The sequence below is a fragment of the Phycodurus eques genome, chromosome 10, assembly GCF_024500275.1.
Source record: "Phycodurus eques isolate BA_2022a chromosome 10, UOR_Pequ_1.1, whole genome shotgun sequence".
Lineage (NCBI taxonomy): Eukaryota > Metazoa > Chordata > Actinopteri > Syngnathiformes > Syngnathidae > Phycodurus > Phycodurus eques.
The window spans coordinates 16,516,396-16,531,596 of NC_084534.1; the positions used below are offsets into that span (position 1 = coordinate 16,516,396).

Here is a 15,201-nt window from a genome sequence, read left to right on the forward strand (position 1 = left end):
TATAATTCTACCCTAAAAACTGCAACAGCCTGATAGGCCAAGTGTGACACAATGGAGGAGTCTTTTGCAGCAGGTGGCAGTGTCAACAAATTGGAAGAAGGAAAATAGTTACTCCGTACTTGTATGTAATTTCTCCATGACGTCATGGAGTGCTAATCTGAGGGAAACAAATGTAAACAACTGCGACATAACATGGAGCTGAAGTTCATAATTCTAAACCATTGAAATAATACTTACGATATACGATTTTGGTATGTCTTAATAAATGCATGACTTCTATCTATCGATCTATCTAGCGACAGATAAGAGAGATGTTTTTTCCCCAATCTATTTAACAATATGTCAAATATTGTTGTGTTATAATGCACGTAACAAAATGAGCACGTATTGCATAAACCACACATAAAAAGGACAAATAAACAGAAACATATAGGAACATACAGGGGTCACGAGTACAAATTAAGAATAAAAACACTGTAGCGGGAGCATAAAGTCAAGGTTTTGATATCTTTTTGGTTTTTAGCAACACAGATTGACATTAAATACAGATTCCATTTCTTTCATAAAGGCATCAAATTTGTATTCATGAATACAGTATAACACTTTGAAAGAGATTCATTATATAGTATTCTTTTTCAATTTAGGCGTCAGGTGTCACACTTTACAAAACCAAAATAGATTTTTATTTTTTTTTTCAAAGTAAACTCAAAGTTACAGAAGATATTTTCCAATGTGTGTACATTTCCGTAACGGTGAGGTTTTGAGCTAAATAACACGGGACCCTGCGAATGTTCTCACAGCGAGAACAAGGGAGGTGTTTTCAATGAAGTGTAGAAAGTGTATGTAAAGTCGGAGCTTGACGTCATTAGCGGTGACGTGTTGTGGGCGTTGTTTCAGAGAAGGAAGTGAAAGGGGAAGAGAAGAAGACACACAAGAGCCAAGAGAGCAGCACATACTTAGCTCGCGGCTAGCCTAGCCTTCTAGCAAAGTGCCAAATTTACGGAGTGACGACTAGTTGCCGCATCCGTTTATGATACACTTTTGTTGTTGTTGTTGTGTTGCCGCCAAAAGTAGTTAATTGTATCACAATAACAACATCCAGGTCGGCAAAGGTTTTGGTGGCAGCTAGCTAGCTAACGTTAGCGCCCAGTTAGCTGTCAGCGACTGCTCGCTCGGTCAAGCCAGCCGGCAAGAAGACAAATTGTGTGACACAAACGAAAAGTAAGTGTGGTCGTCTTACTCTTGTGAAATGTCTGATGAAGATAATTGCGTCTGCTCTGCTGGGGCTAACGCAGATGAGGAGCTAGTGGTGAAAAAACAAGGCCGTTCTGCAGCTCCTCTGGGCCCCTCCTGATCAAGAAAGAAAGACGGCAAGACCAAGTCGAATATTCTTAAAGATGTGACATAAAATATGAGTGATTTGGACTGGGGGGGGGGGGTCACATTAGTGCATGAATACTTGGTACACGTTTATTCTGCCATGTTTCGACTCATTTTAACTGCAGATATAAGACTCTATGATTCTGTTGTCAGGAAGACGTATTTTTCTGTGCATGTCATGATATTCATACTATCGACTCGCAGAGGTCACGTCGATACACGCTGCTCACTCAGTGCAGTGGATGACATGTCAAGTTACACAATAATGTACCCATTTGGAGGACAACACCTGGCAACCATCATGTTTGGGCACATGGAGACATGTCACTTTCATTTTCGTAGATGGACTTTGTATTTACAGTACAAGAAGCTCGTGTCATGTCGATTTGCTTGCACATTTCTGATTTAGTCAATTGGATCAGAAACTGCTTTTGATTTGCCTTATAAGTGTAAACTAAAATCAAATAGTCTATATAATAATGCAAATTATTGTACTCTACTAAATTTTTAGCACACGTGTTACATTTAGGGAAGTAGAGGGAAGATTATCACAAGTTGAGTCTACACTAATGTATCATACAAATCCAATTTCCGTCACAGGATATAAAGTATCAGTATCATAAAATGTAACATTCTTAACTGTGATACAAGTGTGAAAAGCGGTGTATGCAGGTTCATCTCAATAAAGTAGTATAGTGTCGAAAGCTTAAATGAGTTAGCTCGTTCAATTCAAAAAGTTAAAATATATATAATTTTGATGATTATAGCTTACTGTAACGGAAACTCCAAATTCACCATCTGTAGAAACTAGAATATTACGTAACAATCAAGAAACAATGAAAATTAGGAATTTGCCCTCTGTATTTCCCCAAATGTTTAATTAATCTCTATCATGTATAAGTACTGAAAAACATTGATGTTTCTACCATATTGTAATTTATTGAGATGAACCTGTGTATATATAGTGATTCCTTGAGATACGAGGGACTCGACTGAATCCCCCCCACCCCCCCCCCCCCCAGGATACGAACTGTCATTAGGCCTTTTTTTTTACCCATTGCCTTGATTTGTGAGCGCCAGCTTGAGATACGTGTGTTGTATGGTTGAAGTGAGCTCAATTCAACTCATTTCACAATAAGCAGCAGGTTGGGAAATATTGAACAATTCCAAAAAGAGACTTCAAGCTGTTTAGTGCCACCCCTAGTTGAAGTTTACTGTCAATCTAAACATAAAAAAAATACATGGTGTGTATTTATAAAAAAAAAAAAAAAACACAGCTTTGCCTTAGGAGCGTCTGGTTAGCTTAATGCTAACAAACAATGCAAAACACTATTTACATGCTAATGGTTATCATCGATGGTTGCCGTTTTAAAATCAACGGCTATTTGAACACAATCAGTGGCGCAACACACGTAGGCAGGTAATATAACAATACTCAGGCATATATTTTTATCCACTATGAAAAATTACTAATATTACAGCATCTTACTGAGTCAGAGTAGTAGTAGAAGTACTATTCTTCTTTGAATGTGTCAGCATGACTGTTGTATTATACTGCCTTTTGGTGGCCCAGGCGGTTACAGCAGAAGGAAAAGCACAATTAATTGTATTGCAGCATTAGATCATGTTTTACAAACTTCAATTATTTTAGTCTGTTTTTATAAAGTACACTATTATAGAGTGCTGTTTTTCCCTTATTAAAAAAAGCAAACCTTTTTTTGTGGGCGGCGGGCTGAAATAATTGCATGATTTGATATACAGTACGAGTGTTCTGAGTTACATCTGTTGTCACGGCGTGAATTAAACTTGTATCTCAAGGTACTACTCCACAGGTACATCTCAATAAATTAGAATATTCAAATTTATTGAGATGACATAACTAAATAAATTGTGCAAACAGAAGCCTGCAGGTGACTATAGATGTGATTTATTAGCTGGAAAATGCAATCAGGACATAGCCTGAACCTTCACACAGTTCCACTACAAATTTGAGAACAATAAATCACATCTATAGTCATCTGGAGGCTTCTGTTGCACAATTTATTTAGGTATATCATCTCAATAATTTAGAATGAATACATTCTGATTTATTGAGAGATGTACCTTTATTTTGTAATGTCATCAACACATTCTCTGGTGGCAGCCCAGAAAAGCAGAAAAAGAATTAAGCATTCTTAAACTAATCCTTTAGAGCAGGAGTCCAGTACAGGAACATTCCTTCACTGTTTTGGTGCCGCTGTCAAATAATTGAAAAAAAGATAAAATTATTTATTTTTTCATTAATCTTTATTATTGATTTCCACACTGAACTGAAAGGGCTAAAAAAAAAAAAAAAAAAAGAAGAAAAGAAAGCAGCCAACCTCAGCTTTTAGGCACTCACTCTGCTGAAGTCTCCTAAAATTTGCTGATGTCTGGCGGTTGGATTTGGCAAAGTGCAGGTAGGAAAGCCACGGTTTAATCTGTGGAGCATATTTGTGCAGCGATAAAAATAGGAACATAGGCAGCTTTGTGTTTGTTTTTATTTCCTAAACCTTTATTCAGATATTTGAGCTGCTAGCTTGTTTCCTCTATAAAAAGCAAAGTCAATATTCTTGTATTGGACTAGAGATAACTGCGTGAAAGGAATGTGAGGTGAATGCTAAAGTCTAATGAGAGATTAAAGATATTTCATTTCAGTCTTTATCAGACTTGGTCTCTAAATAGTTTACTGTGTTCTGGATGTATTTTTTCTTTTAAAAAGTGCAGCTTGCCTCATTCGTAACTGCCATCACTTACACAATTTTTTTTCATGACTGTTCACGGCAAACATTTCTGAGAGTTTTAATGGTGGTTAGTCAGCATGCACACACAAATAAGAAATACTATTGGCACAAATCTCATCACATTTGTTGTAATTTAAATGAACAGACAGTATTGTGCCATGAAGAAGTGGTTGTAGTAAAGTGTGAGCAGAGGAGGAGAGTTGTTTCTCGTTATTCGTCCAACTGCTTTCAGTGAGCACATGACTGCTTTTCCCAGCTTATTGGTCCAAATGTATCAAGCGTCTCATGCACACACATTTACAGCTTGTCTTGTAACATGATTTTTCCTCATACCGAGCATGGCAAACCTACTTTTTGTTTGTTTTATATAGCTCTTTGAAGAATGGCCTCCAGGAAGAAAGTTCTCTTAAAAGTCATCATCCTGGGAGATTCTGGGTGAGTTGTGCTTTTATTTTATCGTTATAATTGTTGTCACATTCTTTGTAGATTTAGTTACTTTGAATACAGGCTTTCCTTATGTACCAAAGGTTTGTGCAGCGCCATAAGAATACGTTCCCTTAACTCCGTACATTCTTTACATTCAGAAGTATTAAAGAGCTTCAGCCCTAGTTATGACTTGTGTTCAAATTCACTCACAAAAGTCTGCCCTGAAAATAATACCCAGTTTGAAAATTGAGGACCCCCTTATTAAACTAGAGATCAAAGTAAGTCCCTGAGTTAGACCCTCCTTAATGTGACCTAACCTGAGTAAAATATGTGCTATAGATTGAAACTACTATATTGTCGAAGCAAGCATGGTGCATTTTGACTTGACAGTATTGGAGCACGCCAAAGCGCTCCAATAGTGTCAGCTTGTGAGCGCATCACTTGTGCACCATGCACAGCCCCCTTCAGATCACCACACACACACAAAATAAATAAATATATAAAAATGGAGACTGATATTTGAAAGGGTTCCTGAGTTGCTACTCGCCCCATGTTGACTAAAATAGTCAAGTTCCATCGCATGATGCTTACTGTGGGTGTGGTCTGCTGCTGCTGCTGCTGTCTTCATCATGTGCTGTCTGTGTCCCACCAGTGTTGGAAAGACCTCCCTCATGAACCAGTATGTGAACAAGAAGTTCAGTAACCAGTACAAAGCTACAATAGGCGCAGACTTTCTGACCAAGGAGGTGATGGTAGATGACCGGCTTGTTACCATGCAGGTTTGTCAACGCTACACTTGCACTCTTATTTCCTGTCAACAGTGTAGTCTGAACCCTATAGTTAGCAGTAGAAGTAAGGATTTATTGAATTGTTGGTGTCCATTTGGCTCCTCAGATCTGGGATACAGCAGGCCAGGAGAGGTTCCAGTCGTTGGGTGTGGCATTCTACCGCGGAGCAGACTGCTGCGTGTTGGTGTTTGACGTGACCTCACCCAATACCTTCAAGACCCTGGACAGCTGGAGGGATGAGTTTCTGATTCAGGCCAGCCCTCGAGACCCCGAGAACTTCCCCTTTGTGGTGCTCGGCAACAAGATCGACTTGGAGAACAGACAGGTAGGCATGAGGGACGATGTCAGCCTGATGTCAAACTCTCACTGCTGTTTAGATTAGCTGTTGAAACATCAAGTATGAGTTGGCAACCTTGAAATCCAGCTAAATGGTAATATTGGACTTGGGAGCCTCCAGAAGGCCATAAACAATGTTTCATAATTGTGGGAAAACTGCTGTCTCACAAGTTTAGAATGTAAAAGGGGCTTGAGAGTGATTGGGGATGAACACTGTAACAGGTTTAATGAACTATTTTTGAGCTGCTTTTCCCTCATGATTTTGTAATTGTGACATTCTCAAAGAAGTTAGCCCGTTACTTGAATGCATTTCTTCTTCTTCACTGATAGGTAACCACCAAAAGGGCTCAGGCTTGGTGCCAGAGTAAGAACAACATTCCCTACTTTGAGACCAGCGCCAAAGAAGCCATCAACGTAGAGCAGGCATTCCAAACTATCGCACGCAACGCCCTCAAGCAGGCGAGTGTAGCACTTTCATGTATGGTTTAATTTTTGCCTGAGGTGGCAAAAGACTGGTGAAAGTACTGATTTCACCCCTGTACCTGTGTAAAAGTAAAGTACAAATTCTGAAATGTACTTAAATACAACATTTTAAAAAATTATTAATTGAAAAACAAAGGTTTTACTGTCAAGAATCTGCCATGCCAGTTTTGAGTACTTACAGCACACACAATATTTTCCTCTCCACATATTGCTTGTTACTGAGAAGAAAAAAATACTGTTGCGTTGCATGTTGTTAAGCGCTAGCTAGCATTGGTGCAGGTTTTATGCTATCAAAACAACGTGTTCCCCTAGCTTTGCTAACGTAGTGAACTGACTAACAAAACTTGCCAAGTTATCTAATGATAACTGAAAAAATATACCTTGTATTTGTTTTTTTTTTTTTTAGATTAGACAGAATTTTTCTTGTGGTTTTTAGGCTGGCACAAGACCCAACACCCATCCATCCGTCCGTTTTCTGTACCGCTTATCCTCACTTGGGTCGTGGGCGTGCTGGCGCCTATCTCAGCTAACTCTGGGCAAGAGGCGGGGTACATACTGAACTGGTCACCAGCCATTTGCAGGGCACACAATCATTCACATGTACGGGCAATTTAGAGTCTTCAACTAACCTACCTTGCATGTTTTTGGAATGTGGGAGGAAACCCATAAAATTCCACAAGATGGCGGCCACTTGTCATGTATTACTTAACTCATTCACTGCCAACCCTCCCAGTTAACATGGATATTTGACTTCTAAAGCTTAAAGAGACAGATACTACAGTGTGTGTTTGTGTGACTTTTGACCTAGTTGCAATTTATAAAGAGTTTATATTCTTGTTTTATTTGTAGAATTTACAATACAGCGCTATGTTTCGTCAATATAAAGGTGACAAAAAGGTTTTGGGTTTTTGTGGGCTGAAATGGATAAATGGCATTTCAGTTCAACACAAGGGGGAAAACAATGAAAGCCAAGTCCACTTTATTTGTATTTTGTTACTTCAGACCTTCATTTACCAATGATTAGGGCTCCAACTAACAAGTAATAATCGAATAATCTGTTGATTGTTTTTCCATTAATCGATCAATTTTATTTAATTTTATTTCCAACGCTTTATTTTTAAAAAATGGGGTTTAAATTAACAGTGAAGAAAATGCAAAAACATAAATTGATTATGATTCAGTTACTGTTTTGGTCAGTAACATGGGCAGGAAATAGGCAAAAATGTTGATGATTGTTTTCCAAAGTAAAAGATGTTTGCAAATGTCTTTGCAAAGATTAGTCTGCTTTATTATTCTAATATAATTGTTTACTTTTGAGAGGCCAAAATTCCAAGGATTTGGACAAATTCAAGTTAAACAAGGTCCCCAAAGGATAATTTTTAAAATAAAAAATTGTTAACGATTGATTTAATTGATTACTTGTCAATTAATCATTGCACCTCTACCAATGATGTTACCTTCCTCTCTCGTAGGAGACAGAGGTGGAGCCGTACAATGACTTCCCGGAGCCCATAAAACTGGATCGGAATGACAGAGCGAAGCCTTCAGCAGAAAGCTGCAGTTGCTGAGGGGCAACCGGGAGCATCTCTTCTCTTGGCTTTCAGCGGATCGGTCACCCGCACCTTGCTCCCAGGGAACAGCCTTCCCTGCAAGTCTTCCTCCTCCATTTCATCCCTCACGCAATAAGAAGCCACTCACGATCCACGGATGTACCGCTACCCTCTCTCACTTCAATTAAACTATTATGACAAACTTGGTGTCCGAAGATCACACGAGGCGAACAGCGCCTCTTCTGGCACTCCACAGTGAGCCTTTCAACTTGTTGGACCGGATGACAGTGCCATGTTTCAAACAATCGGGAAAATAACTGGACTGGTTATGCTCAGTAATGTGTGATGTTGGCTAAGCTCAGCATCCTAAGAAGCGTAATAGCTCTTTCTGTTCTCTTGCTATAGCCTGTCAAAAGTCATCGTCTTGAACTATATGGTTATATATACACACACAAATAAATTACATATATTTGAATTGGCAGATGCTACATCTCAAGCCAATCTGAAACATGTTTTGTTTTGCACTTTCTTGCCTTCATATGTTCTAAATGTAGAGGGATGGCTGATTTTGGGCAACATCTGCCACTAAATACATGCCTTTTCTGTGAGGGTAATATATATATTTCTTGTCACTTTTCATTGTTAAATTCCTCCTGTTGAACGTTGATTGTACGGCCTCCTCCTGCATAGACTTTTAACTGCCTTTCACTTCTGCTAATAATAATCATTTGACCGCTCCTTTCACTGTTATTTGTCTTTCAATGCTACCAAATGGATAAATATGCGTCACCCACACATTGCGCTACTCACTTATCTGCTTGTAGCTCAGGTTGGCCAATTACTTAATATTTTTAATAGATTGTCTGTTATGGTGTATAGACAAGTCAAAGGCTGACGGATGGAATGGAAATGTCCATGTCAAAAAACTATCCATCTTTCTGCTGTGGTATTATTCCTTCTTGTAGAAAAAACTCACTGCAATGCCAATAATGTTGTCAATTGGTAATTTGAACGTCAAATAAAACTCTTGAATATATCTACTGTTATTATATTTGTCTATTTGTGTTTCCTGGGGTAAAGACATTCCCTGTCCGGTCAAAGGTTATGTGTATCATAGAATATGTGTATACATGTACAGTATGTGCATATACAGTGGGTACGGAAAATATTCAGACCTGCTAAAATCATTTAAGTTCATTTTTTCCCTCAATGTACACACAGTACCACACTTGACAAAAAAATGAATTGTTGAAATGTTTGCAGATTTATTAAAGAAAAACTGAAATATCACGCAGCCATAAGTATACCCTTTGATCAGTATTTCGTAGAAGCACCCTAATACAGCCATGAGTAATGGTGCAACAAGTTTTTCACACCTGGATTTGGGGATCATCTGCCATTCGTCCTTGGAGATTCTCTCCAGTTCTGTCAGGTTGGATGGTGAATGTTGGTGGACAGCCATTTTCAGGTCTTTCCAGAGATGCTCAATTGGGTTTAAATCAGGGCTCCATTCAAAAACAGCCATGGAGTTGTTCTGAAGCCACTTCTGTAGTTTAGCTGTGTGCTTAGGGTCATTGTCTTTTTTTAAGGTGAACCTTCGGCCCGGCCTGAGGTTCTGAGCACTCTGGAGAAGGTTTTCCTCCAGGATATCCCTGTAGTTGGCCGCATTCATGTTTTCTTCGATTCCGACCAGTCTCCCTGTCCCTGCAGCTGAAAAACACACCGACAGCACGATGCTGCCACCACCATGCTTCACTTTTGGGACCGTAATGGACAGGTGATGAGCAGTGCCTGGTTTTCCCACACATGCCACTTAGAATTAAGGCCAATAATTTCTATCTTGGTCTCATCAGACCAGAGAATCTTATTTCTCACCATCTCCCGACTGCATCTCTGGAGCACAAGCACAGTAATCTTTGGGTTCTTCTTTACCTTTCTCACCAAGACCCTTCTCCCCCGGTTGCTCAGCTCTAGGAAGGGTTCTGATTGTCCCAAATGTCTTCCATTTCAGGATTATGGAGGCCACTGTGCTCTTAGAAACCTTAGTGCAGCAGAATTTTTTTGGTGACCTTGGCCAGATCTGTGCCTTGCCACAATTCTGTCTCTGAGCTCTTCAGCCAGTTCCTTTGACCTCATGATTCCCATTTGCTCTGACATGCACTGTGAACTGTAAGGTCTTATATAGACAGGGGTGTGGCTTTCCTAATCAAGTCCAATCAGTATAATCAAACACAGCTGGACTCCAATCAAGGTGTAGAACCATTTTAAGGATGATCAAAAGAAATGGACAGCACCTGAGTTAAATATATGCATGTCCTCGGTTTACGACGGAGTTCCATTCCCACGCCAAACGACGTAGTCTAATCTACTAAAAAGAAACGCAGTAGTGAAGTAGTAATGACAGTAAATATTTTTTTTGGGAATGAGAAACACTTCTAAGCCCTAAACACAACCGTCGTCAGGCCCGTGTCCACGCCTCTCAGTCAGTTTCCTTCTCTTCTCTTTGAAGAGGTTGATTTCCGGCACCTTGCCGGAAATAGGTTGATCAAAGAGCAACTACTTCCGCCTCGGAGCTGCCTGTTTTCCTGACACATCAAAAATGGTGAGCCTCACTCCACACCCATGCTTATAGCACATCTCCGTACACTCGCTTTCGACAGATGCCTGCTAAGTTCCAACTTGTTAAGGCAACATTTAGCAACTGCTCTCATTTAGACACATGCTAGGCAGCGAGTTAGCTTAAAGGCTAACTCTAGCAAGTCAGCTCTATAGTGGAGTACGTGTGTTCAGCATTTCATCAAAACAGAGCGGACTATTATCCTTCGGAAGCGATGACTCCTCTTAGTACAGCGGTAAAAGAATGCGACTCTGACAGTAAACTGGAATGCTGGCCAGCTAAAGCTAACAGCTGCTGATGCAGCCAGCTGTCAGTTGAGCACTAAAAAGAGGTCTCCAGCCTCCACAGTGCACTATTACGTAAAAACAGTTTCAGCAATAATAAACCAGCTGATTGATACCAATTCTAAGTTAGGACTGATAAAAGCAAATGTCCTAATCAATAATTAAGATGGTAATCGACTTATGTGCAGAAAAACATACAAAACAACAACAAAGTCTCCAGTATCACAAGTCTCAAAGTAAAACTTTATTACGTTTTCCTTCAGACAAATGTGGTCCATGGTATTAGTTTGTTAACAATCCCGTCAGTGGACCAAAATGACTCGGAAGCACATTAATACCACAAAGTTGCTAAGTTGGCAACACTGAGTAGTCCTCCGCTTCATCACAACACCACAGCTCCGCCACCGGTTGCGAGGGTAACGGAAAACATAGTCTGCTTTTGCATGACACGGATTTGAGAGGCAGTTGTTTTGAGTTGTGTCCATGGACTCGGAATGAATTAACCTCATAAATCAAGGCACAAATGTAGTATTTTGCACACTGTTTGCAAATGTATGTAGCAAAGCACGCTTCTTTACCCAGCAAACGGGTTGACAGTGGACTCAACAATAGTGCTCTGATTGTTATGTGGTCGTCAGACGGCCACCTTGCGGCCCTACCTGAATGCGGTGCGAGCCACGCTGCAGGCCGCCCTCTGCCTGGAGAACTTCTCCTCTCAGGTGGTGGAGAGACACAACAAGCCCGAAGTGGAAGTACGGTGAGTGGCTTCGCTGTCGTTCTCTCTCCGGCGGCCTCAGCCAAGGAAGTGCGGTGAATAACTGAAGCGTTGTCTATGTGGTGCCCGCATTCAGGAGTAGCAAAGAGCTTCTCCTCCAGCCCGTCGTCATCAGCCGCAATGACAAAGAGAAAGTCCTCATCGAGGGCTCCATCAACTCAGTCCGAGTCAGCATCGCCGTCAAGCAGGTGAGCGTGATCGCTGGCGTTTTCAGCGTTAAAGCGTCTCTCCTCCCGCACGATAACTTGCTCGCTGGCGCTATATCTACCAGGCCGACGAGATAGAGAAGATCCTGTGCCACAAATTCATGCGCTTCATGATGATGAGGGCGGAGAACTTCTTCATCCTGAGGAGGAAACCGGTGGAGGTGAGCGGAGAGCCGGTCGTGCTGCTGACTACTCAACAGCACTTTGCTCGACTTGCATTACACCACAGCAATGTTTCTCAAACTTTTTACACCAAGGACCATCTCAAAAGATTACTCGGCTCTTTAAGTACTTCCCATTGTGAGCAACATTAAAATGCCGTAGCATTGTAGGCTGATTTGTTCATGAAAGAATTCCTAAAAAGGGTCATTAATTATTGTAAGCCATTGTAACATTATGGATAATGTGAACATTAGCACTCCATGCAAATATAGGAAAATAAAAAACTGTTCTTAAAAATAATTCAAATAAAATGTATCACACATAAGTTAAATGAAAATTGAACCTACATAAATGTTTAAATACAAGCAATTCTTAAAGTCCCTGTAAAGTCACAATAATGGCTTGTAAAGTTGACACCCCACAGAAATTGCCATATTTGAATGATTAAAAACAATTGCCAAGTATATGAACTGAGGCTTCAAAATCATGAAAAATCATGCCATTGTCTCCATTCTCAGATGGTGTGAGCATGTCAGCTAACTGCGTGAAACCACTCCTCGTTGAAAAATGGAAGCTACTTCGTGTAGTATCTTTATAATGGCTACACATGCTCGAGTTGTGAAAATATGTCCGCAGAGCTGTCAAATGTTATGGATCGTCCGTTTTTTGTTACGGAAATCACTGACAGCTAACCCGTTAACGCCCATTTTGTTTTGGAGTTTCAATGAACCAAATTGCTCAAACAAGTTGAAAATGAGCAAATATTTGTCGATATATGTTTGACAACATGCCAATTGCACATGCAGCATTGTTTGCCCGTGTCGTAAGCCTGTCTGTGCGTGCTCATTGTGGTGTGTGAAAGGCATTCTCTCACAGTAAATTTTTTTTCATAGAGTGGAAAAACCCCCAAGGGGTTTAGTTTGCCCCCCACTTCTTAAAATGCTTCAATTCGGTACCGAGTGGGTGACTGGCATATCGAGGAAGAGAGCCCAGATACTGGGTGAGCTTCCGGGACCTGCTTGGTTGGCGCCGAATCGAAGCATATTTATAAAATTGTCCTGCAATTCATATTAGTCCTCGCAGCTAGCCAGCTGCCTTCTTCATAAATGCATGAGCCGCTAATCCCACTTAACATCGCTGGCTCAGCCCAGGACCGTAGGTAGTCATTTGGGGGCCCCTGGCAAATACAGTCTGCTAATATTTACCACCCAAAAATTTGAATATTTTTTATTATCAACTATCATGTGTGAATTTGAGAAAAATCCCCCATTTCCTGAGCTGGACGATGTCATTAAAATACTTCTTGAGGATTTTTATCAAACAACACTTTTACTGTAATTGATAAAAATGTCAATTGACATTTAATATAGTTTACCATTTCAACTGCTTTTATACTCACGTTTTGGTGATGAACAGCATCTCTTGTCACTTTCCACTTTATTTTTTTCAATTTATAAAATAAATATTGAAGCCATACTTTATTAACGATTCTGATTATAAAATGGTGATTATATGCTTAATTGAACAGTATGCACAATTATTTTTAATTATGTTACATAATCTACTACAATAACTGTCCCTTGGTAATGAACTTTTACATAATTTTAAAAATTACAAAAATGTAGACAAATTGTTCAGGAAGTGTATTTCTACGGTATGGCAGCTCTGTGCCCAACTATAAAGCCTTCAATGGCTGGGACGTAGCCACTGAGTCATCGCGGGGCTTTTCCACGCTAGCCACCGGCTTGCTTGCGAGCTAACAGCCAATAACTATTCAACTTGCAGTTGTGCCAGATAACCACTGATGTGATGTTCTTATGGGGGAATCATGCCGGTTTCTAAAGTGTGTCACGCAGCCCCATTATAAAACTGAAATGGTGAAAAACAGTTTAACCTTGTAGCACCACAATTCGGTACTACATAGTTCTCATTCTTTGCTTATCTTTTCAGCAATTATCTTCAAACATGCATAATGCATTTGTAGACAAATCTCCGAATTCACTTTACAGGGTCACTGCCATTGACGTATTAAACTTCAGTTAAATACTGAACTGTACTGAGGTAGTTATTCGTTCACGTACCACTAGAGGGAGCCCCTATGCCACACTTTGAAAATTGATGCAGCTACCGAATAATCCTCACACAATGGCCTCAATTCCAAAAGACACTGTGCCCCAGTTAATCACTGGTTGGGCCATGTACTAGAGCAAATAAGTGTCACACCTCAAATAGACACCGCCTATTTTTCTCAAACATAATAATAAAATAATATTCTGCTATGTACAGTGTATGCAGTAGCAGCTCCAATACAAACTGCTCTGTGAAGCTAATTTATCGAGTAAACATTCCAACAAAATATTCTGAACTCCTTCAACAAAGCTTCCCAAATGTTCAATATGCACACGACATCCTTTTTGCCTTCCGTTTTTATTTTATTTTATTTTATTTTATTTTTTTTTTGTGCCATGCTCATATTTGTTTTCCAGTAGGTGTATTTTTATTGAATATCCTCAAATGCACGATACACACTTTGGTTTGATATTCCTTCACACAAAATACCTTTTTCTTACTTGCCATTCTTCATGACACATTCAACATCTTCAAGTTGGATCGGTGTTGTAGTATCGTAGCATTTTCACAAGCACAGGTACAGACGTACAATATCGGTATTGGTATCATTGCATATTATACTTTGAAATTATGTTAAATTGTTTTGCGCACTCGTTATTACGCATGACTCAAATGTTTTTGTTGTTACTATTTGCTGCGATGTGTGTGCAGGGTTACGACATCAGCTTCCTGATCACCAACTTCCACACGGAGCAGATGTACAAGCACAAGCTGGTTGACTTCGTCATTCACTTCATGGAGGAGATCGACAAGGAGATCAGCGAGATGAAGCTGTCAGTCAACTGCCAGAGCTCGCATCGTTGCTGAGGAGTTCCTAAAAAATGTCAGGTTTCAACACGTCACGCTTTCTTTACTAAAATTACTAAAAAAAAAAAAAAAATCGAACAAAAATTATTTTATTTTGCAGTTCTGAGGTTTCTGAGATGAAAAGAAAACATTCCACAAGTTGATGTAAGAGAAGATCAGCCAAGATGACAACTATAAATGTACAAATGTACTTACTGTGCTTCTTATTAGTACATTTATAGTCCTTGTTGATGTGCACAGACTGAATTTGTTTACCCTGATTATTGAAAGTGTTTGTTTTTAATATATATTTTATTGTGCTGTGCTTTTTGTTATGACCATGAGACAGTCAATTGATCCATGTTATGTTTTATTACAGAGCCCCACCTATTGTTGATTGAAATCATCCAAAATAATAAATATACTTGCTGGCAATGAATATGAATGTTGTTTCATTTTTTTCTGCAGCACTTGGGACTATTAGTTAGCACGTACATCACACTTCTGAAGTCTGGA

At 39.7% G+C, this 15,201-nt stretch overlaps 2 protein-coding genes across 2 annotated transcripts; both read left to right on the forward strand.

Annotated features, from left to right (window-relative positions):
• Window positions 1-906: 906 nt before the first annotated feature.
• LOC133408934 (ras-related protein rab7-like) lies at window positions 907-8,761 on the forward strand. The gene is made up of 6 exons (XM_061688333.1): window positions 907-1,221; window positions 4,514-4,577; window positions 5,221-5,347; window positions 5,463-5,681; window positions 6,023-6,151; window positions 7,648-8,761. Exons 2-6 carry the CDS (start codon window positions 4,525-4,527, stop codon window positions 7,741-7,743), a joined length of 624 nt encoding a protein of 207 aa, XP_061544317.1. The 5' UTR covers window positions 907-1,221; window positions 4,514-4,524; the 3' UTR covers window positions 7,744-8,761.
• Window positions 8,762-10,251: 1,490 nt separating this feature from the next.
• arpc4 (actin related protein 2/3 complex, subunit 4) lies at window positions 10,252-15,124 on the forward strand. The gene is made up of 6 exons (XM_061686880.1): window positions 10,252-10,327; window positions 11,265-11,383; window positions 11,478-11,589; window positions 11,673-11,768; window positions 14,551-14,722; window positions 14,807-15,124. Exons 1-5 carry the CDS (start codon window positions 10,325-10,327, stop codon window positions 14,704-14,706), a joined length of 486 nt encoding a protein of 161 aa, XP_061542864.1. The 5' UTR covers window positions 10,252-10,324; the 3' UTR covers window positions 14,707-14,722; window positions 14,807-15,124.
• The last annotated feature ends 77 nt before the right edge of the window (window positions 15,125-15,201 follow it).